Raw genomic sequence first — 24,981 nt, forward strand, 5'->3', positions numbered from 1 at the left:
TTATGATGCTTTAACAAAGACTTCCCTATAGAAAAAAAATGAAAGGAAAAAAATACTTCCGGAAACAACGTCACTACAAAAAAATGGACGGACACTAATGCACTCTACAAGGATAAAACACAAATGATACAAGAATGAAAAGACCATATTGACTGAACTGTTGGTTTACCTCCATAGAAAGAGTCTGAAGATGGTAGACACTCTGGAGTCCCTGTGACGTGAAGTAGTCGATACAGTTTTGGCAGCCCAGGCTGGTTAAGAAACTGTTCAGAGAGAAAAGGAATCCCACTAAGACCAAGCGGCTGCGTCCTGTGAATTACATATTCACCCATGGAGAACATAACAAGCAAAGCACCACGGCATTTGCATCTGCACAGTGATTATTATCAAGTACTGATGGAATAATAATGTGATTGAATTATGATTAAATCTTTGATGATACAAATACCAGTTAAATATGGTAAAATGTTCAGCTGGAAGTGAATGTAATATACACTACCATTCAAAAGTTTGGTAAGTTTTTAAAATGTTTTTGAAAGAAGTCTCATATGCTCACCAAGGCTGCATTATTTATTATATAAATACAGTAAAAACAGTAATATTTTGAAATATTACTACATCATTTAAAATATCTGTTTTCTGTTTCGATATATTTTAAAATGTCATTTTTTTCTTGTGATCAGAGCTGAATTTTCAGCATCATTACTCCAGTGTTCAGTGTCACATGACCCTTCATAAATCATTAATAATCAAATCATTCTTATTATTATCAATGTTGAAAACACTTGTGATGCTTAATATTTTTGTGGAAAGAGTGATTCATTTTGATTAATGGAAATGCAAAAGAACAGCATTATTTATTTGAAATAGATTTTTTTTTTGTAAGAATTTAAAAGTTTTACTGTCACTTTTGAACAATTGAATGCATCCTTGTTAAATAAAAGTATCAATTTCTTTAAAAAAAGAAAAGAAAAAAAAAAGTTTACTGACCCCAAACTTTTGAAAAGTAGTTAAATGAAATGTTGCATGCAAATGTTTGTGTATTATTTTTTCAGAATTTGTATAGGATTTCATTTTATAAATAAAAATGCAATCAAAACATGCAATTACATTAATGATGCGTAACAAGTTTTTCATTGCATTGATCTTTTTATTATAAATATTTCACCAAAAAAATGATTTGCTTGATACAATCAAAACAGGAAATGTAGCAAATATAAAGCCGACAGAATTATTTTAAAGGTAGAGCAAATGAGACAAACAAAACTACAAGAAACTGAGTATGTGTAGTAAATTCAACATCTGACTGTAAAGTGTTTTGAATGGCTTAAAGATCACAATATCTGATTTAATAGAGCAGTTGTGCAGTTTAAGTCATTTTAAACAAAACATGGATTTGAAAACAAATGGTTGCTTTGTCATAATTATAGACGCTGCCCTTAATTTTCACCCTGATACATTGATAATTAAATGGAGATGGAACATTGATATTAATAAATTAAATTTTTTGACAATGCAATGTGCATGGGAAATGACACATTTAATTTAAAAATAAATATCACTCTTGGTGCCAATATATAAGACTTATGATTGGCAAAGTAGCACAAATGACAATGCTATTAACTTCGTAAATAATGTAAATAGGTTGTTGGTGTCAATGGACTAAAACACATGACTGGGTAAAAGTGAATCTCAAAAAAACCTGTCTAGAATATATCATACAGGGTCATATTTCAATCCAAAATCAAAAGAAAAAAATATATATTTTGCTGAAAGAAAATTGATTTTTAGAACCATTAAGATTTTTTAGATTGTGACATGTTTGACAACATTTATTATATTACCATTTGTTTATATTACACATTTTAATTATTATAACATTAATTATAATAAATTATTATACCATTATAATATTTTCCCCAGTTCTCATAACTGTAATAAAAAAGAAATGTTTCTTAAATTGTAAAGAATTTAAATTAAATTGTAGTATTTGTTATGCCATCTCTAATGAATGCTTATTTAATAAAAAAAAGTACTGTAGTGAGAATTTAATGAAAATGAGAATGAGAAAATAAACAGATCTATGACAGTAATGAGTATTTTTGGGCGAAATGTTCATGAAAATAATATCACAATGCAAAAACCATTAACGGTGCTTAAAGGGATAGTTCACCAAAAATAAAAAATTCTGTCATTAATTACTCACCCTCATGTCGTTCCAAACCTGCAAGACTTTCGTTCATCTTCAAAACACAAATGAAGATCTTTTTATGAAATCTGAGTGATTTCTGTCCCTCCATTGACATCTACGCAACTGACACTTTGACTCTTCAAAAAGTTCATAAAGAAATCGTAAAAACTAATCCATATGAATTGAGCGGTTTAGCCCAAATTTTCTGAATAGACTCGATCACTTTATATGATGAACAGATTGAATTTAGCCTTTTATTCACATATAAACATTCAGCAACTCACACAAGAGGTTCATTCTTGTGTTACACATCATGTTTGAGCTTCTGCAAGAGGTTTGTTCTTGCCGTCAAGCAGGTTCGGTTGAGCTTCTGTTTATGTTCGCTGATCAATGTTTATATGTGAATAAAAGGCTAAATTCAATCTGTTCATCATATAAAGTGATCGTGTCTCTTCAGAAAATTTGGACTAAACCACTCAATTCATATGGATTAGTTTTACAATCTCTTTATGAACTTTTTGATGAGTCAAAGTGTCAGTTGCGTAGCTGTCTATGGAGCGACAGAAAGCTCTCAGATTTCATCAAAAAGATCTTCATTTGTGTTCCGAAGATGAACGAAAGTCTTACGGGTTTGGAACGACGTGAGGGTAAGTAATTGATTACAATTTTTGGGTGAACTAACCCTTTAAAACAAATCAAGCAAAATGTATTTTTTTCCTTTTGATTTTGGGTGTGCCAGACATATTTCTGTGAGATTCACCTGATGAAAACTGCACAGGCCATTTAGGCACCTCGCCACCCCCTACCCAGCCCAATGTGATAAATAACTGCGTGTGATCGGCCGTATGTATAATGATGTAAAATGTAAACACATAAAGTGTTTGAAATTTGAATATGTATATTAATGAAAAATGCTAGTTTTGACATGTTTTGCACACCGAGGTGTGATTTAAAGTCAAAAAGTTTCTCTGACCAGCAGAGAAATATTTACAAAGATATTACTCTTATGTACAAATTGTTAAGTCTGAAATAGAAACCTCTTTAAAAGCAAAGATTTCATTTTAGGTTGAATTCAGGGTGATTATTTAGGACACATTTTGCAATGGAGATGACTTGGAAAAAGTGTCCTAATCAACCTGAATTCAGACTAATAAAAACCTCTTTTGTGTATTAGCACAAAAGAAAGCATCAGTATACTGTAATACAAGTCTATATGTAAAGATAAATGATCAAATTGAGGAGAAATGGAGATGCATCTAAAGTGGCATTTTGAATGATTTAAAGTTGCTCTTTATCTCTATGGCCCTGTTTCCACCTGATATTAAGATGCGTTTTGGTCTGTCGGATCACAAGTGGACGAGGGAGTCACATATCATTTACCCCTGATGTTTTAATCTGTCTCTTTTGTCCACTTTCAACCAATTCTGTCCTGATTTCTTCGAGGGGAGGGTCTATGGTTGAGTAAATGTAAGGTTTTTTTTCAGATCTTTCGATCTAATGGACAAAATAAGCTCACGCAATTTACATATGAATGCGCCCAGAGACGACGGAAAAACATATGGAGAGCAACAGCTTTCGTTTATGCTCTGACAGCCGAAAGACCGCACCAAATGCAGTGAGTGTGTGTTAGAAATCAGGAATGATGAGAGAACATTGTGCTTGGTACATTTTCATCTTCAAACTAAACTTGGGTCTTCAGTCGACAAAGTTTAAATCCCATCTGGCTAGCGCGCTTCCCATCATGTTTACGCATTAGGTCAGTAGGCGGAGAGGAGGTGGTCTTTTGTGGCTGTTCGAACACATTCGACCACATGAGCGTCTACACTATGAAATGCTTTTTCGACTGCCTCTGGAAGTGGTCGAAAGTGGACAAGCTCAAAACTTTTTACACCTGTATCTTAATACTAGGTGGAATCAGGGCCAAACTTCACTCCTGGAGGGCCACTGTCCTGCAAAGTGTAGCTCCACAACACCTGCCTGGAAGTTTCTAATAATCCTGAAGACCTTGATCAGCTGGTTCAGGTGTGTTTAGCTAAGGTTGGAGCTAAACTCTGCAGGACAAGAATAAGACAACCTGAAGCCACTGTTGATGAGACACATGAGGCTAATTTCAGTCAGACTGCTGTAAGAATCCATATGAATTGCAGTGTTGTTAAAAGAAGCTGAACATCATTTGTAGTCTGTGTACACGTGTGTCAGGTTGGTGCTACTGCAGGGTGAAGTACCTGACGAGGCTGGGGTCGGGGTTGTAAGGTGGGGGAGGGGTACAGTGAGAGGTGGACACTATAGACTGTGACGGGTGAGCTCCATTCACATCGCCGTTAGACTGCATGTGGTGTCCACCCAGCATGTTTGTACCTGCATGAACAAATCCACAAGAGCTAATCAATAAAAACACAACAACTAACCTAAATGAACACTCACTAAACATCAAATGAGCATCATATAACGCTTCGCTATTGGCCAAATGTGTGGTAGTTTTCATGAATGCAAATGTCATTGCTGGAACAATAGTTTCGCTTTTATTCATTGAAAGCAAATCAAATCAAAGAGATACCCTTGTGAAAAAGAAGTGTGCTTGATTGTATTGAATGTGCAGTTGTAGTGTACTTGAAATCTTAAAAGTATATATTTTTTTAACTACTTGCAGATAATATAATATTACTGAAATAAAAGGACACTTAAGTCTACTTAACGAGTAGATTTAGGCATACATTTTAAAAGAGTTGGTACGAGATGAACTGGTATATGATAAGAGTATAAGACAATGCAATGACTTGCACTATTTGCAGGAAATAAAAGAAAAACTGCAAATATATATATTTTAAAGGAATAATGCCAAATCAAGTTTCATGGCCAATAAAAGCTGGTAAACTTCAATAATTTATAAGCCACTGGCAGATTTGTCAAAAAGGTAATTGTATAAAATGTATATAAACATTCAAATGTTGTGGAGGAGCTTACCCATATGTGACATGGATGCAGAGGGTCCTGCGCTCTGCTGAGTCTGTTGTGTCACCAGCTGATTCACTGAGGGAAGCTTGCTGATGGGCCCGTGAATCTTATTCATGTTATTGAGTGTGCCATATGGAGACGGAGAGGCAACGTGACTCCTGTGAATCACATGAGAGGAACACAATTAATATACCGCCCTCAATGGAACACTACACTATGTAGTGTCTGGACAGGATCAGATTAGCCAACCATCTTTACAATTTTCAGAATGCTTATAGCTTCTTGAACTTTTCATGTAAACTATGAATCGGCCCCGACAGATCTGGATCAGATTGCCCCATTGGCATCTTTGTTGCCTCATTGAAGCTAAGCAGAAGACATTCTCACCAGCTCCAGGGACTTCAAAAGAGTCACCCTTGTTCACTCCACGTTGGGCTAATGGCCATGTGGCCCACAGACACTGGCCAAAACCCCAATACACATCACACACATACATACAGACACACACACACACGCGCATGGAGAAGGTATTTACATTTAGCCTCAAAATATGACTATGCCAAAGTGTACCCTTGTTTTCAGTTCAGTGTGTATGCATGTATCCATATTATATAAGCTTAGTTATGACTGTAGTTGTGTTAGTTTTACTCTAAAAGTTATATTCAAGTATAAAACTGTATCTCTCTCTTAATGTCTTTTCCACCTATCATGTTTAGTTTTGTTTGAAACCTCTCCGAATGTTCTAATTAACAATGTATGTTATTTTACTGTAAAATGCATTTTTCTATTTTTAATAGTACTTCGAAGAAAATGTACTCAGATCTGACACTCCATATACTATGCAAATTAGGTCGTAAATGGAGACAAAGAAAAAGTTTGCCCATCAAAATTGCACCCTCGCCATTGGCTGGCGCATCCAAGGAGGCGTTTTGGCTTGTTTGTCTTTAAAAGACAACGACACACGTCTCTCAAGATTGAGTCTTCTTCATGCGTCGCCATCACCCGAAGTCTTCACTCTTCATTACCAATGAGATGGACTCTTTCTTTCTTATTTTCCGGCCACCTTACTCTTAAGTTAAAACCTTGTTTGAAAATCCCGCTGAAGACCCTTCCTCGGGAAAAGGACCAATCGCTCCAGCTCACACGCACTGAAACTCCGGCAGAAAGGCGAAGTAACCACAGCACCTAAACCTATGCAAGTACAGAACAATTTCTTTCGACACGCTTTAAGCCCCATGTGTAAGTTGAGTTTCCTTGCTGGCACTCAAAGGTTTTAACTGTTTGTAATTTGCCATTTCTTTGATCACCTCTGTTTTCTTGACTTTACTTTCGTTTTATTCTATGTATGTTCCTTTGTTATATTTTAGTCATATATTCATAGTTCGTATCTATTAAATCCATTATAGTTATACTTTTATTGTCTCTGTTGCCGCTCATTTATGAATCCAAGTCCCTTCAATGTTTGATTTCGCTTATGCTTTTGTAAGTACTTAGATCAGAGATTTTCCTTGTGGCCAGAGGAAAATTCCTTTTTAAGAGCTGCTAAGAATAACCAGACTGATAATTTTGCTGGACAAAATAGATCAGTTTTTGCAAATTAATTCTAAAACTAGAACTAATTCTAGACCATATATATATATATATATATATATATATATATATATTCATAATTGGTTATAATCCGTTGTAACTGATTATCTATACATAATTCCCTTTTTGGTTGATTTATATTATGATTAATCATAACGCGTTGATTAGTTATATATATATATATATATTTCACCCATAATTTGAGCTAATTCGTAAAATCGTTACAAATACTAGATGCTAAAGAATGAGCTGAAAGAAAGCATGTCATGGACAGTTGAATATGCTTTCCTACTGATATGTCGACATACTTTAAAGGCACAATATGTAATTTTAACCGCTAGAGGTCGCTTATCCAAAACAAAGGCGTAGCTTGATGATGCCGTGAATGAGCGTGGAATCATGGGAGTTGTCGTCTTCACCTCCACAGCTGATGGAAAGGAATCCGACGGACTCAGGCAGAAATCGTTCATGGATGAGCTAATGTATTAAAGTTTTATTAACGCTACTGTGGTATGATGCAAAACAGGCAGTGTGATTTGAAAGAGGCCGCTGGAGTGAATGCTAATGAAAGACACCTGCACGAAACGTACACTGGCCTCGAGTCCAGCTGAGCTTTTATTATGCTTATGCTGCAGTCGCCCGCTTCTGCTGTTTCATTGCGTATGTGGGGTAATGCAGCACTGTTTTCTGTCGATAAATGTATTCAAACAGTTGCTCACCTGTCTAATAAAACACATGATATATTAAAGCTCTGGATTTAAACATTGTTAGAAATGTTTGGGATAATGCAAGCATACAAGTCAACAAAATATATAACATTGTTCTAGTGGATTTTAGATATTTTAATCTAAATATCTTACATATTGTGCCTTTAACATTCACAGTGCAAAGCCCTCTCCTCAGTTCACCAAGCCATTTACTGAAACTGAGCTGCTTGTATGACATTTTAGTTATTGCAGTTATGATATTACAATGGACACTGTAACATATGACTCATTTACTTACCAAGGCCTGTATTCAGCAACTTGGTAGGTATGATATTACTAATTTTACATGCAATTTTAAAATTTGTGCTGCTTCATATTTTTGTAGAAAATGATACATTTTTTTCCAGGATTCTTTGATGAATACAAAGTTAAAAAGAACAGCATTTGTCTGTCACTTGACTCTGAACTTTTAAACGGCAACATATGATGTATGTATAAACACTCACTGTCTCTGTAGGAGCTGCTGTTGTTGTTGTCTGTATGAGTCCACTAACTGCTGTGGTACAAACTCCACAAGTTCCAGACTGTCCTTTATCTTCATCAGGATGTCAAAATTTTCCCGACCACGCACCTTCAAATCAATCCAAAAATATTACAAATATTATTATTATATAAAATTATATAAAATATTATAACTTAAGACATTTGAGGGGGAAAAAAACATAATAAACACAAACATTACACAAGTATGTTTTGCACGCTTCCACACTCACTGGTATGTAATACATCTCTTCTTCTCCATGTCGCCTCTTCTTGATGTTGATGGAAGGGCCTGTAATATTGGCTGGAGTCTGTTTGAAATCTGTAAGTTCATAAACAGAATCTCCAGTTTTAACCAGAGATGAAATAACTAAGGGTGTGTTTACATTTGCAGTTCGGTTCTCTTTGTTCTTTTGGTCCGGACCAAAAAAAGAAAATAATAAATTTCGTCCTGGTTCAAATAGCATTCACACTGTCATATTTAACAATGAACCTAAAGATAATAAAAATAAAACGATGGCTATGACGTATATTTTGCAACGGACATCTAAAACAATGCTGTGCGCTTAGTTAAATGCATTCGTTGCTTGTGCGTACATATGATGGTATTTTGACCAGCTGAAAACTCACAAAGAGCTTAGAAAATGTGTAAAGGAGTCAAAACAGCGGCAGGAATTCCTCAGTTGTACAAAAATGAAGATCTGCTGCAAGGAGATTGTGTTTCTGATGCCTGTACCAAACTGTAATGGGCAACGCAGCTCCTGTGACGAGAAAAATCAGGTTTGCTTGTGCATTCTGTCTTTTTCAGGCTTGCATCTTACGACATCATGTCCTGTTTTTGGTTTGTTTACATGTCTTTGTTTGGTGTTGCATTCATATTTCAGTCGAACCACACCAGAGTTTGTTTAGAAGCGGACCAAGACCCATCTTTTCAGGGGTTTCGGTCCACTTGTTTGGTGCTCACCAGGGTTCAGATGGCAGCATTCACACTTATTCAAATGAACCGTACTAACTGAGCAATCGCACCTGAGTTCGTTTTAATTGAACCAAACCTGCCAAGTGTGAACACACCCTATGATCACATCTATAAGATTAAGAACTTATGTTGAATATGATTTGAAGAATGAAATACATTCATGACTCACTTCGTTTATTGGCATTTCCATTTTTGGCCACGCTCTCATTTAGCGCCTGTTGCTCCCTGAAATGATCCTCATCTGCTTTGCGGTCTCGACCCGGACACGCACAAATCCGGCCCTCAAATGAACGCCTACCGAGAACCTGTCCGCTGTGGAAAAAGATGGTAAAGTTCAGCTTTAACTTTTGCCATAAGTGAACCAAATCTTTCTATTCTGTTTTCCTAGTCATGGAATTGTTGACATGCAGTTCACAGTTAAATGAATACATTTCAGTACATTTTTGTTTACTTTTGTTGTTCTGAAGCAAAATAAGTGAAGAATCACTGTTTTGCACAACACACATTTCAGCATGTGACAAGCAAGTAAAGTTTTCAGTGCTGAAGACAACTTGTCTGTATGGAATGAAAGAAAGTAAAGCCGTTCACTCACTCTCGTGTCTCCAGCGTGATGATGATGAGGATAGGCCTGCGGTTCATTCCACCGACACAACTGCTGTTGCACATGAAATTATACAGAATGGTCGTGAACTCAGTTCCCACCTTGAGAAAGAGAAACAAAGAAAGACATATTCAGTTTCTAGCATTACATTATATTGTAAATATAGCATATTGTACCCTTTTCAGACCATTTCAGGCATTGTGTAGTGAAATTCACTTTAATAAATTAATTCAGGTTCACTCTGAAACACTGAAACTGACCAGAACTGATATAGTGATTCATCTGAGTCATCAGTCAATGATGTTCAAGAAGTCCCTTTTTTATTTTACATGCATTTTTTTGTTTTGAAAATCAAGTTTTAGTTGAAAAACTGCTGTTCATCACTGTTTTTGAACCCTTAATAAATTTTATTCAAATGATCCATTAAAAAGAAATAGAAATGTATTTATTAATCAAACGTCAGCACTGACAGAACACAAGATATGTGTATCTGTAGGTGGCGCCACCAATTTGCCAAAAAACACAAAATGGAGCAACAGTGTAAAAAGAGGAATAAATTCAGGCATTGTTACTGAGAATAATCCTTGGGCTATTTATAGCCAGTCAGTACATGTTAAGCGTCCTGAACTGAATGATCATTGCATGTATATGTGTAAATTTGTACATTTACACACATGGATTGTGTTCTGAGAGTATGTGCATGAATGCACAATATGTTTATGTATGTGTGCTTTTGTGACTGCACATAGAAAACCACAAGAAACAGTTTGTGACCTAAAACAGCACTAGAACATACTAAAGCACTGAAGCATACCCTTGTGAAAAAGAAGTGTGCTTAAAGGGTTAGTTCCCAAAAATGAAAAATACTGAGCCTGCGTTCAGACATAAACACTGAAGCTCTGCAATGAAAATAGCACAGCAGTATGACAGAGGACAGACGAATTTGTTGAATTAAGTTGTTATTTTTGTTTTGTTTTTGCGCACAAAAAGTATTATCGTCGCTTCATAAAATTAAGGTTGAACCACTGCAGTCACATTGACTATTTTATCGATGTCTTCTTTAATACCTTTCTGGGCCTCAAAAGGTGCAAATGATGTTGCTGCCTATGTGTGGACCAGATACCCTCGTTTTTTTTTTTTATCAAAAATATCTTAATTTGTGTTGTGAAGATGAACGAAGGTCTTACAGGTGTGGAACGACATGAGGGTGAGTAAGTAATGACAGAAATTTAATTTTTGGGTGAACTAACCCTTTAATTGTACTGAATTAAACCCACTACACTTGTAGTGTACTTCAAATATTTTATATTTTTAAAAATCCGTACTTGTAGATAATATAATATTACTCAAATAAAAGGCCACTTAAGTGTACTTAAAGAGAGTACATTTTCATAACTAAAGCGTCCCAATTCAGAAACTGCATCCTTCAAAGGACGCTTGCGTCACCGCGGCGTGAAGAAGGCTGTCCCAATTCGAAGGCTCCTTCAAATGCAGCCTCGAAACGCGTCCTTTGTTTTGCGGGCAATGAAAGATACAAAAGATGGATATTTTGCGTCCTACCCAACCCAGAATTCATTGTGTGGCATAAAAATTATATATATAGATTGCCCATTTTGGAGAATTACGTCAACTGAAAGCAAAGAAACTGAGTTTAGAAGAGAAACACAATTTTGTTGAGTAGATCACAAATATTATGATTAAGTAAATTTGACAATATGTGTTTTTCTCTGTTTTCAGTGTACATTTAAAGGGGACCTATTATGCAAAATTCACTTTTGCATGGTGTTTGGCTATAAATGTGTGTTGGCAGTATGTGTACAACCACCCTATAATGATAAAAATCCAACCACTCCTTTTTTTTAATCCCCATAAATCATAAGCAGTGTCTCAGAACAAGCCGTTTCCAGATCCCTGGCAATGTGACGTCACTTTAGCCATAGACCCCGCCCACGAATGTTGACAGACACTGCCGTTTTAACATAGAACCGCCCTGATCGAGTTCACAGCGAGTTGTACACAGTCCGCCATTGCTGTACTCACGAGAATGTCTCCCAAGCATTTTAGGTCTGGATTAATCCACATATTAATCCACATGGATTGATTAATCCACATAGCTCTCTCCATTTACTTCCTAAATCTGAGCCACTGAAAACGAGGTGGATTAATTTTGTTTTCAAAGAAAATGCTCCCTTAACTCGTTTATGTCTGCATGAATCATTTCACACTGGACTGCTTTGTGAACGAATGTCAATACAAAGGGACAATACAAAACAGAAGTTGTGCTAAAAAGTTGTTACTCAAGGATAGATCAGTAAACTGTTCGCAATCCAGCTTACAGTCTCCAGAGTGATACTGGATACCGCAGTAATGAAGGTGAGAGCACTTTAATACAGTTCATCGGAGTTGATTTACGGATATAAAGTTTACCAGTTTATTAAGCACCACCCGAAAAGACATAAGGTCTTTATATATTTGTTTACTGTCAGTTGTGACGAGTGTTTCTGTGTACTTTGCTGTGTATGTTGATGATATTGCAAGGGAGAGAGAGAGAGTTTATGGATAATATTTTAATGCACACTTTTATAAAACTCTTACAGTGATTTTCTAGAGTGAAAACAGATGCTTCATATTTTATGTGAAGTACAATAAACATTATAAAACTCATCGGTAAACAGGCTTGTACTAATATAGTGGATAAAAACAAGAAGACAATATAAGTTATAACTGTAATTAAACTAAACTATACCTGTTCTATCCCCATGCAGCATATATTCGCAGTTTCTGACATTATAGTGCGTCCTGACTCCTGACTGAATCCTGACACCGGAGAACGAGCTCTTGAAGCTCCGCCCTCTTAGGCCGAGCGCAGCAGCTCATTTGCATTTAAAGGGCACACACTGAAACGGCGCGTTTTTGCTCAATTTTAACATGCTATAAAAAATTATCTGTGGGGTATTTTGAGCTAAAGCTTCACATACACACTCTGGGGACATCAGAGACTTATTTTACATCTTGTAAAAGGGGGCATAATAGGTCCCCTTTAAAATGAATATATTTTAAAAATGCTAAATTGCAACTTCATCATTACAAATTTGTTAATTCAAATATATTTAAATACAAGTTTCAATAGAAAGTGCATTAATATATTTTAGTTTTCCATAAATGCTTGTCAGTACATTCTGCAGTAAACTCTATATTTCAAAGACAATAGAAATAATTATGAAGTAACATATAAAGATGTACTTAAGTCCTTCTTAATGGGACAAAAACGACACTCTTAAGTTCAACTAACTGCATTTAATATCAATTTAAACTAAATTACACTTTCATTTAATTGCAAATAACAATTAGCAAATAATTGCAATTAGTTCACACTTAAGTATTCTTTTAAAGTATATTATTTCTGTACAAGTACTCTTTTTAAAAGCATGTTACTTGTTCTTCACAAGGGTAAGTGTGAGAAACAATGTGCATTTTTACATCTTCTGATGAAAATGTGAGTGATTCACCCTGGTTGCCAGGGTGTTGTTATGTGCTTGCTAATGTGCTCTGAGTAGGTTTAAGAATTGTGAAACATTGTGCTGTAAAAGTCACTGTAGAAATGCAAATATTCAACTAACCTGTGGAGACTCATATGGAACTAGAACACTCTGTCGGCCTGTCACAGGGTCATCCACATACTGACTCAAATTATTGCCCTCCACTCGTATCAAGTGACTGGCAGGAGCCGTCTGACCTGGACAGAGAGCAGGAAAAGTAAGCTCCTGAATTAGAGGAGGAAGGACAAGAGGAATATTTCTGTTTGTGTTTGACAATCTTTGGAATAACATATCAGAAAGAAAATGATGAGAGCTTAAATATTTTTTACCAGCAATGAAACAACTCCTTCTTTGTCTTTTGTTGTTTGATTAAAATGAAGTATTAAGTGAATGAAGTAAATTAATTAAACATTGAGTTCCATTTCATATCTTCTCGTGATTTCGTGACGATTCATAAAAATGTTACCGACCAACTGCCGATTGACACTGTGTCATATACTCGCCATCGCTGATTTTTACTCGCATTTGGCGCTTGGTGAGTGTTAATTTTAGGCCCTGTATAGGTTATATATTAGAGTGAATAATGATAGTAATAAAAGACTCCAGAATTTACTTCAAAATTTGTTCAAATGTCTTTGTTAACCAATATGGTCCATTTTCACTCATAAATGCTTTCAGATGTCTGATCCAATCTGTTATGATGTCATCACATCATATAGAGTAAGAAAACATGTTCAATTTGTCATTTTTTCCCACTAACATGAACAGTCAATGAACAAGAATGAAGTTTACAAACTTTCATTGAAGTCCCGTCCGAGTTCATGGTTAGGACACCGTTTGACCACCTCTGTGACGTGTTCAGCCTTCTTGTAGATGGGCATGGCTCGTATGACGCTACCGTTTGGGGGCGAGGAAGCCAGTTTGATCTGAATCGGACAGGTCTTGGCGATCTGACAGTACAGTTTTTTGAGCAACGGAGAGTACTGCAGAAAAAAATGGAAATAAACAATTGGTTATGCATAAGCATTTGAATCAGTACTGCTTACACAGTGAAACGAAGACAAAATGTTAAAAATGCAATTTTTTCTGAAAACTACTTGGGTCAGTTATGGCAAAATTAATCTTGGGTCTATTATGGCAAAAATTAGATAAGTTTCCTTCTTTATAAATGAAGACAAATTCATCATCATCGGACAACGTTTCTGTCTCTCTCTCTCACACACACACACATATACACACAAGACACATGTCAGAGCTTGTTTAAAACTATAAAGACATCCCAAATATTCCCTCAAAAACCAAATGTACAGGGCTGCTTTGTGCGGACTTGTATTAATGTGATTCAGATTTTATGAAAGGGATATTGTACACCAGGTGCAGCAACAGAATCGATGTGATGAACACTGTTTGCTGAATGCTACTGATGTTGCAATCAATCATACTCCATAAAATCATATGCATTACCCAAAAAAATAAAATGAATGTTGACAAATACTTGCCGATAAATTGTGACAAAAAGAAAGAAAAAAAAAGACAAAAAAAATATTTAGGTATATTTATATTTCTTACTGATTTTTTTTTTTTTCACAGCTCACTTTCTAATACACTGCTTGAGAAACATAAGATTAGCATAATTTTGTTGGAAATTCAATACTGCCTCCAAAGTCCAGTTCAGCCTGGATCTGCCAATTTCATACATTGAATGATAAATTGATAATATTTCATAATATTTGAGTTAATATCATAAAAAAAAATCAAAGGGATGCAAGGCATATTTAGGGGGTGAGACTTTCATAGAGATTTGACTTGGGTAAGCAAGCATCCAGAACACCCTAGCAAACACATAGTAATTTGTGGCATATTATCATTATGACTGTTTCATCATTCAGACCTTCATCTACAATTTCCATAAAAACAACAAAAACACCTCAAAGAGTGGTGCAATAGTCTCTTTTCTGTGTAGTATTGTTTAACTTTGCAGTTATTTTACTGTAAGAACACCAGCACAACATCTTCACACACTTTCACTGAGAGATTATGTAAATGAGTAACAAACACAGTCTTTCATAAACACACATACACACACAAGAGAGCCACATAAATCACTGGGTGCAGACGTGTGAGCACAGGGAGACGTCTCAACACGCCCATGTAACACACACCCCCTTATTCACATCATCTTGCCACTGTTTTACACTTAAGCCATGTTCTTTTTTATATACACCATTTATCATTTAGTTGAAATGATTGTTGGGTTGAAAGAAGGTTAAATAATTGAAAAACTGACTGATTGAAAGATAAGAATATTAATGTGTTGATACCGACAACTGAAAGTGGAACAAGAAGAGCTCCATTAGTGATGTTCTTACACTCCTAAAAATAAAGGATCCAAAATGGGGGTTTCACAACAATGCCACAGAAGAACCAGTTTGGGTTCCCAAAAGAACCTTTTAGTGAACAGTTTCTAAAAGAACCTTTTTTTTTCTTAGTGAGAAAAACATTTTAATAGTCAGAAGAACCTTTCTTCACTATAAAGATCCTTTTGTGCAATGGAAAGATTGTTAAAGGTTCTTACTGGAAACAAAAATGCAAATAAAGAACCTTTATTTTAAAATATGTAAAAATAAAGGTTCTTCTATAGATTCTTCCTTTGCAGCACATCTTCAAAAAACACACTTCTTGTCAAGAACCATTTTTGCTGCATTGGGTTCTTGAGTTGCTATTCATTCTTGAAGTTACATTATTGGCGCTCCAGATCAATGTATTGGTTTCTGGATTATTTAAAGGGGACCTATAATGCCCCTTTTACAAGATGTAATATAAGTCTCTGGTGTCCCCAGAATGTGTCTGCGAAGTTTCAGCTCAAAATACCCCACAGATCATTCATTATAGCTTGTCAAATTTGCCCCTATTTGGGTGTGAGCTAAAACACTCCGTTTTTGTGTGTGTCCCTTTAAATGCAAATGAGCTGCTGCTCCCGGCCACTTTCCAGAAGAGGGTGGAGCTTTAACAGCTCACTTTTTGGTTGCTCAACAACAACAAAGCTGGAGAATCTCACACAGCCAAAATGAGGATTGTCAGTAACGGTGTTCAGCCTTACGTTGTTCAAACCGGAGTCAGACACTGATGGAGAGACTCAGGAAGAAGTTACAACTTTTAGAAGGCATCTGGACATTGCTGAACGGTTAGTGGATAAATTTATATAGTTGCTGTGGAGTTGATTCAACTCATCGACTAGCATGTGCTGTCATGTTAGTCTTTTCTGCAAATCGAACGTTGAATTGACCCTCATTTGTGAAGCAGTCAGGCGTAAAATGACGGCATGATAACAACACTCTACTACAACAACTCTTCCTCTTCTCTAAAGCAGCCCAACATGGCCTCACCCCCTTTGTTGTGTGTTCTCGGGGGCAGGGTTTATGTAAATTCTAGGGTTAGTTATGTCACCAACCCGGGAAGAAGCTCGTTGTAGTCCCTACCAGCCATTTGTTGTAGTCCTCCTTAAACAAGAATTGTTTTTTTAAAACAAAAAACTTTGAGCTTCGTAACTTTGCAGATGTTTATGCTCAAACAGCAACATTACACACTAACTAAAGTTAAAAAAAGTGAAATGAAACCACCCCTTTAAAGTACTTTTGTAAAGAACTAGAGAATAAATAGTTATTGGTTAAAAAGGTTCTCCTACACTCTTAGAAATAAAGGTTCTAAAAGGAGTTTTTCGTAGCAATGTCATAGAAGAACCATTTTGGGTTCCCAAAAGAACCATTAAGTGAACAGTTCTTAAAAGAATCACTTTTTGAAGTGTGAAGAACATTTTAATAATCTGAAAAATCTTTTCTACTATTTTCTACTAAGAAACGTTTGTGAAATCAGTCCATGGGTGTTAAAGGCTCTTCAAGGAATCATATGACAATAAGGAACCTTTATTTTTAAGAGTATATGGCATCAGATGGTCAGAACCCAACCTTTTTGGTTGTTTTTAAAAAATTGCTGCTTTTAGAAACAGCTTTGGGTTTCATGATCATTTTCAAAAACCTTTTTCCACAAAAAAAACATTCTTGCAAAGTACTATACTTGATTCCGTGATAACCATATAGCCCCTCTAGGCCCCTATGATGCTGCAAACAACCCCTGAAGAACTTTTATAAAAAAATATAATATAATATAATATAATAAAGTTATTAATTTGAAGAAGAAATAAAGGCTAAGCATTACATGTATAAAGCCCATCTACACTGCAAGCAATGCAACAAACAAAAACACACAAAGCCATCGGCACTGTAAGCACATGAAACAAAGCATGAAATGTGCACTTTGTAGACAGCTTGCTTGATTATAATGGCAGTGCTGCATCGCTCGCCTGCAGTGTAGACACGGTGTAAGTGTTGTAAGGTAGAATAAGATGATGGGCTGGAGGAAGGTGAGCATTGGAAAGGCGCACGTTCGGGCAGGCTCGGCGGCCTAAGTGATAATGACGAGTCTGACAGCCTGATGGACATGTTTCAGCATGCCACCCTGCAAATTCAGCCAACTCCCCATCTCCGTCAATAAATTCACAAATGCGCTGCCTATGCTAACGGCTGTGAAATTGCAGCCAGCATCACATACTGCTCCATTTTCCCTCCAAGGACAAGCTTGGGAGAAATAGTTGCACTCCACAAATAAAGAATTATAAAGTTATTTTAAAATGAAATAGTAATAGACTTAAATGAGCAAGAAAAACTATACAGCCTTCAAAAAAAAAAAAAAAAAAACATCTGTCATCATTTACCTGCCCTCATGTCTCTCCAAACCTCTATGACTTTCTTCTGTGAATCACAATAGAAAATATTTTTTAAAAATGTCTGATGTCCACTGTTGTTTTTTACATTTCCCTGCATGCACATGACATGTGGGAAAATATATAAATATTTTGTGGTTACGAATTAAAAAATTCCTTCCCTCGTTTTAGTTAAATCATTGCCAAGAATTAAGAATGTGCTCCCTTTTTTTAGTTAAATAAAACGAGGAGACAAATTACTAAAATGAGGGAACGAATGAATAAGTTGTGGGAATTAATTCTTAATTTATTGCCATTATATATGTCATGTGCGGGGCTCCGAAGTTTTGGACCCCATTGACTTTCATTGTATGGACGAAAGCATTTATAATATAACATAATCCAGATGTTCTTGGAGGAAAAGGCTCTTTCAAGAAGATATCTCTAAAAATCACCTCCAGTTTTTCTGGATGTCACATCAAAACTAATATCTGGCGTTTTTACAGCACGCTGATCACATTTATTCTCAAGTTTTTCAGATTCACTTAACGTACATTTGAGCCTCGTCTGAGCTCAGAGTACATAACTCATTTCCATATTTTTGGAGGGCCTTGCTTTGGAGTTGGCTGATGTTTGCTGACATGTGGAAACAGGTATTCTTTACAGGGAGGGGCAGACCTTTTTTTCTTAAAACAATTCTTGTTTTGTTCAAATATTCAACTTAAAGGGATAGTTCACCCAAAAATGAACATTCTGTCATCATTCAAGTTTTTCCAAACCTGTATGAGTTTCTTTCTTCTGATGAACACAAAAGAAGATATTTTGAAGAATATGACTAACCAGACAGTTGACGGTAGCCACTGACTTTCATTGTAGGAAAAGAAAATACTACGGAAGTCAATGGGGTCCATCATCTCTTTGGTTACAGACGTTCTTCAAAATATCTTCTTTTGTGTTCATCAGAAGAAAGAAACTCATACAGGTTTGAAACAACTTGAGGGTGAGTAAATGATGACAGAATTTTCACTTTTGGGTGAACTATCCCTTTAAGAACCCAAAGACACATTTCTTTCCAGATTATAATTTAAAGGGGTGAACCATTTTGTTTTCACATGTTTCAGTTTTATGCCGTTTATCTCTGAATTCAGAAACTGGGTAGTCGAAATTTTTTTTTTTTTTTTGCACACACTTTTAGGTTCAATTAAAATCTTATGTTAAAATAAAACTGTAAAAGTAAGAAATATATATTGTGGATGATGCTACTGATAAATTTATCAGAATGTCCAAGATGCACTTTTCCATACAATGAAAGTGAACAGCTGTCCATAGTTCCTGTCCAATCACTTTCACTGTATGGAAAAAAGCAGCTTGGACAATCTGCTAAATTTCTCTTTTTGTGTTCTGTGCAAGAAAGAAAAGTCATGTGGTTTGGAATAACATGAAATTGAATGCATGATTTTTCATATTTAGTTGAAATATCACTTTAGTTTCATTGCGAATATGACAAAACCGAACTAGAAAAAAGATGGGCCAACCTGATTTTACATCTAAAAATGAACAAAGTTTGCATGTAATGCATGTGCGCATTTGTAGGAAATCTCATCATTTGTGTGTGCTGTTAGGTTTTGTCATTTGGAGAGGAAAGGATGCGCTGGCTTTGGGGCGTGTTTAGACCCGCTAGCTGGCTATGAGGGTAAAAGCTAAGAAGAGCAGCCTCAAATACTCCAGAAGCAAAAACGTGCTCAGACTTGCCCTACTTATATGCCAACAATGAAAAAAAAAAAAAAGTGTTGGGGTCTTTATTGGAAAAGCTGAGGTGTCAGAACTCATTTTCATCCCTTATGACAGCTCATGCTTTAAGCCTATAATGTGCATTTGAGAGCGAGCTTTTAAACAGTTATCCCTAACACACAATTTGTTTTTATGATTCACTTGGTGATATCATGCTATAATTGGGGCCTAAAAAGACAGAGGCAAAAGCCCAGGCAGAAACAGACATGATTTAGAAAGATAACATGAAATGACCTTAACAAAACCTTCTCAGCGATGAAAAAAGCCCCACCTTTAGGAGCTCGCACAAAGTCATTTGAGAAACGCACACAGCTGAATGAACGGAAGGGGTTCAGAACCAAGGACAGGGACGTGGTCTCTGAACTCTACACCAATCCGACTGTTACACAGGTCCATAAATTACTAAAACAGGTAGGGAATGGTGAAGAGGAAAAGTGTTTGAGTGGTTTTTTTTTTTCCACACAAAAATAGATTATCAATTATTCACACTCAAATTGTTCCAAACCCGAATTATTCTTTTCCATTCAACACAAAAGTAGTTATTTTGCGGAATATCTTGTCTACTGTTTTCCATAAAAATGGGGGGGGGGGGGGTGTCACAAAATAGTCATGTCATGTGTCAAAAGTCATGTGATCTCTGTATGATGAAATGACTCAAATTTAATTTTCCAATGTCAAACCTGGAGTAACATTTCTTTATGTGCCGATAGGAATGTTTTCAAGGAATAATAAAGACTAAAACTTCTGGTCAATTCTCACACAAAATTATTGTACGACTTCAGAAGACTTTGAATATAGTGTAAAAATCATATGGAATAAATTTAAAGTACTTTTATTTTATTTATTTATTTATTTTTTTTGTCATTTTGGAACCTGATAGCTATATCAGTGTTGTTATTTTTAACTGAAACTAAAACTATTAAAAATCCTTTTCATTAACACAAAAATATATATATAAACAGAAATAAATTTGACAAAAACACATAACAAATTTACTAAAACTTAAACAAAATATAAAATGAAAACTAAAAATATAAAATACAAGCTAATATATTTATAATATAAATAATAAATAATATAATACTACATAAATAATTCTAAAATAACACTGGTCCCCATTCAGTTCCACTGTATGGAAAAGAGCAGCCAAGACATTCTGCAAAGCATCTCCTTTTGCATATTTATACATTTTACATTTCTACATTTATACATGTCACTCACACACTCCTTTAAAGTGTTAGTTCAACCACAAATGAAATTTCTGTCATTAATTACTCACCCTCATGTCATCCCAAACCCGTAAGAACTTCGTTTTTGTCTTCAGAACACAAATTAAGATATTTTTGATGAAATCTGACGGTATCTGATCCACACATTGCACAATTTGAGGTCCAGAAAGGTACTAAAGACATTGTTAAAATAGTCAACGTAAATGCTGTGGTTCAACCTTAATATTATGAAGTGACGAGAATACTTTTTGTGCACAAAAACAAAACAAAAATAATGACTTTAATCAACAAATTCGTCTGTCCCCTGTCATACTGCTACGTTATTTTCGTTGCAGAGCTTCAGTGTTTATGTCTGAACACGGGTTCATTATTGGCCGGCTCCTGTGTCAGCATCACACGTATGCGTCGGCCAAACGTTCATACGGTGAAGCTGAAACTGAAGCTCTGCAACGAAAATAGCATAGCAGTATGACAGAGGACAGACGAATTTGTTGAATAAAAATGAAAATATAAAATACATGCAAATATATTTATAATATAAATAATATACTATATAAATAATTGTAAAATAACACTGGTCCCCATTCAGGTCCACTGTATGGAAAAGAGCAGTCAAGACATTCTGCAAAGCATCTCCTTTTGCATATTTTTACATTTATACATGTCAATCACACACTCCTTTTAGCAGGCCGTGTGCAATTCCTGATCATGTGACATTCAGTTTTATTAAAACAATTTATACAAGCATGATTATTGGCAAATATCACAACCAGAGGGATACAAAAGAGTGAGGAAAAATTACCCCAACAATTCTAACACAGTCGATTGTGCAATCCTCAGAATTTACAAATGGTTCATCCACGAGGTTGGCTAAGAGGAATGTTGTTTCAGGTAGCGGTGAGAAGCCCACTGCGGATCAAGTAGATTACAGTCAAAATGCCCCCATGCCTCTCCCAAAGCATCCCGAGGCTACACAAATCCAAGAGCATCAAGTTTTAACCCTTCAGTTCACTACACAATGAGTCACTTACCACTTACACTGTAATCCCAGATATCCTCATCCTGCAAGCCTTTGTATTATACCTGGAAATTCCCTGAATTTGAGGTTACATTGAGATTTCACATATCGTGACAATAATCCTGAGTCATTTTTACCTTTCTCTGTTTCTTTTGGAGGATAAAGTAAACAGTTTAATGGTCTTTAGAGTGGGCAGCAGAGTGAAACTGAAAGCTGTTGCAAAAAAGTAGCAAAGCAAGCAGCTTCTTGTCTTCCTGTAATGGATATTCACATTCAGTAGATGTTCTAAAGTTACAAACAATAACAAGAATCTATGATATTCTTTACATGAAACTATGTAAAGCAAGGGTCTTCAACTGGGGGTCCATAGAAAAAACATCACAAATTCAAATTTGAAAATAAGCACCCTCAAACGAAAGCAAGAGCACCCTCTGTTGATACTGTAATAATATCATACTGGCGAAACATTTGAGATTTGACAAACATGCAGTGTGGTATTGTGTTTGCGCTCTGGAGAACATCAAATGTTTCTATTTGCAACTTGTTTTTGCAGCGGTGAGAAATGTAGCCAATCATAGTCATGTTTGTTGATCTTTTGAATGTAATTGCCAATCAGAGGCAGGGTTGCAAGGTCTGTGCAACAAAAGTAGCCTAATGGCCAGTCAAAAGTAGCCCAAAAATTTTCTCCATTGGGCGGCCAAATTCTCCGCTGAATTTGTATGTCTGGGGGATGTTTTGGGGGTGTTGGAACACCAAAATCATATGTACGGGGTGGAAATCAACCCGTGAAAAAAAATTTTACCCGCGGCAACAACTTAAAAGTAGCCCAATTCCGCAGGAAAACCGCGGACTTGGCAACGGTGATCAGAGGTGTTTAATTTAGTAGAATCCACTCATGGCTCAAAACACCAGAGTTCAGTGCTGAGTTCTGCACTCTCGCAAATCCTCTCATTAACAAACAAAGACACAATGCAAGTAAGAGATTCATTATGCAGTGTAGACAACTTTAGGCTATAAATAATCCACTGAATAAAAGCTTTGTTTTTCATGCTGCTAAGGACCAACGGCCGATTACACACCGCAAAATTTCAGAAGTGACATCTACATACACTATATTGCCAAAAGTTTTGGGACGCCTGCCTTTACGCGCACATGAAATTTAATGACATCCCATTCTTAATCCGTAGGGTTTAATATGGAGTTGCAGCTATAACAGCCTCAACTCTTCTGGGAAGGCTTTCCACAAGGTTTAGGAGTGTGTTTATGGTAATTTTTGACCATTCTTCTAGAAGCGTATTTGTGAGGTCAGGCACTGATGTTGGACGAGAAGGCCTGGCTCACAGTCTCCGCTCTAATTCATCCCAAAGGTGTTCTATCGGGTTGAGGTCAGGACTCATCCATGTCTTTATGGACCTTGCTTTGTGCACTGGTGCGCAGTCATGTTGGAACAGGAAGGGGCCATCCCCAAACTGTTCCCACAAAGTTGGGAGCATGAAATTGTCCAAAATGTCTTGGTATGCTGAAGCATTAAGAGTTCCTTTCACTGGACCTAAGGGGGCAAGCCCAACCCCTGAAAAACAACCCCACACCATAATCCCCCCTCCACCAAACTTTACACTTGGCACAATGCAGTCAGGCAAGTACCGTTTTTGTTTGGCAACCGCCAAACCCAGACTCGTCCATCGGATTGCCAGACAGAGAAGCGTGATTCGTCACTCCAGAGAACATGTCTCCACTGCTCTAGAGTCCAGTGGCGGCGTGCTTTACATCACTGCATCTGACGCTTTCATTGCACTTGGTGATGTAAGGCTTGGAAACCCATTCCATGAAGCTCTCTACGCACTGTTCTTGAGCTAATTTAAAGGCCACATGAAGTTTGGAGGTCTGTAGCTATTGACTTCTAGCTAGCGACTTCTGTGCACTGTGCGCATGCACTGACCCCGCTCTGTGATTTTACGTGGCCTACCACTTCGTGGCTGAGTTGCTGTTGTTCCCAATTGCTTCCACTTTGTTATGACACCACTAACAGTTGACCGTGGAATATTTAGTAGTGAGGAAATTTCACGAATGGACTTATTGCACAGGTGGCAACCTATCACGGTACCACGCTTGAATTCACTGAGCTCCTGAGAGCGACCTATTCTTTCACAAATGTTTGTAGAAGCAGTCTGCATGCCTAGGTGCTTGATTTTATATACCTGTGGCCATGGAAGTGATTGGAACACCTGAATTCAATGATTTGGAGGGATGTCCCAATACTTTTGGCAATATAGTGTATAAATGCGGGATTCACTCTCAAAACTGCAATTGACGTAGTGATAACTAGCACGGGACAAAAATATTGCATGTCAAAATAGATACGCTTGTACATGCAGACTAATAGATTAATAGAAAAATATTCATATCAATATATTTTTGATATTCCATTCCAGTTATTTGTAAAAGTAATGACTTGTAAATAATCTAAATGTCTCACTATTCTTGTTGTGGTGGAGCCGTTGCTGGCACATTACATCTGCACTTGACTAGAGAACCCGCAATAATTTCAGATGCTCAGATTCTTAATCATCCATCACATAGTAAAATTAAAATGTGAAGTTTTAGTAAACTTAAAGCTAAAGTTCAAGTAAATGTTTAATTGTCCATCTGACTAGTAAAATTAAAATGTATGACTCTGCAAATACATTAAAATGATTTACAACAACTGTGAATTTACAATATTTACAACAAATTACAACTGTGAACAACTAATGAATTGTGATTTTGTTATGATGCATAAATAATGATCAGTCATCTTGCACTCATGATCGTATAGATATTTCTGTCAAATCAAATGCAAGAATGAGAATGTTCCTCCCCTAACACTGCCTTTAGATGTTACTTTGGATAGAAAAACCAATACTAGGGCTGAATCCGGAATCGCATACTTCCCTATACTATATAGTAGGCAAAAAACAGTATGCCTACTATATAGTATAGGGACAGACAAAAGAAGTACTCATAAGTACTCATTAAATATGTCTGAAGTACTCATAAAAGAGTAGGCAAAAAGTATGTGGGCGACCTACTATTACTATTCTGTGCA

General features: G+C 36.2%; 1 protein-coding gene across 9 annotated transcripts in view; it reads right to left on the bottom strand.

Annotated features, from left to right (window-relative positions):
• tp73 (tumor protein p73) overlaps positions 1 to 24,981 on the bottom strand; it is a 48,065-nt gene that overhangs the window by 4,072 nt on the left and 19,012 nt on the right. For 5 of the 9 annotated variants that reach the window (XM_051902693.1, XM_051902695.1, XM_051902694.1 and 2 more), the window contains 9 exons: positions 13,896 to 14,082; positions 13,181 to 13,296; positions 9,552 to 9,661; positions 9,129 to 9,271; positions 8,217 to 8,326; positions 7,950 to 8,074; positions 5,156 to 5,304; positions 4,417 to 4,549; positions 170 to 263 (listed from right to left, as the gene is read on the bottom strand). In XM_051902693.1, coding sequence (XP_051758653.1) covers positions 170 to 263; positions 4,417 to 4,549; positions 5,156 to 5,304; positions 7,950 to 8,074; positions 8,217 to 8,326; positions 9,129 to 9,271; positions 9,552 to 9,661; positions 13,181 to 13,296; positions 13,896 to 14,082 — 1,167 coding nt within the window. Of the gene's footprint in view, positions 1 to 169; positions 310 to 4,416; positions 4,550 to 5,155; positions 5,305 to 7,949; positions 8,075 to 8,216; positions 8,327 to 9,128; positions 9,272 to 9,551; positions 9,662 to 13,180; positions 13,297 to 13,895; positions 14,083 to 24,981 lie in introns of all 9 variants that reach the window. The other 4 variants (XM_051902697.1, XM_051902702.1, XM_051902700.1 and 1 more) reach the window with 3 other exon arrangements.

Source organism: Ctenopharyngodon idella, chromosome 8 (assembly GCF_019924925.1).
Source record: "Ctenopharyngodon idella isolate HZGC_01 chromosome 8, HZGC01, whole genome shotgun sequence".
Lineage (NCBI taxonomy): Eukaryota > Metazoa > Chordata > Actinopteri > Cypriniformes > Xenocyprididae > Ctenopharyngodon > Ctenopharyngodon idella.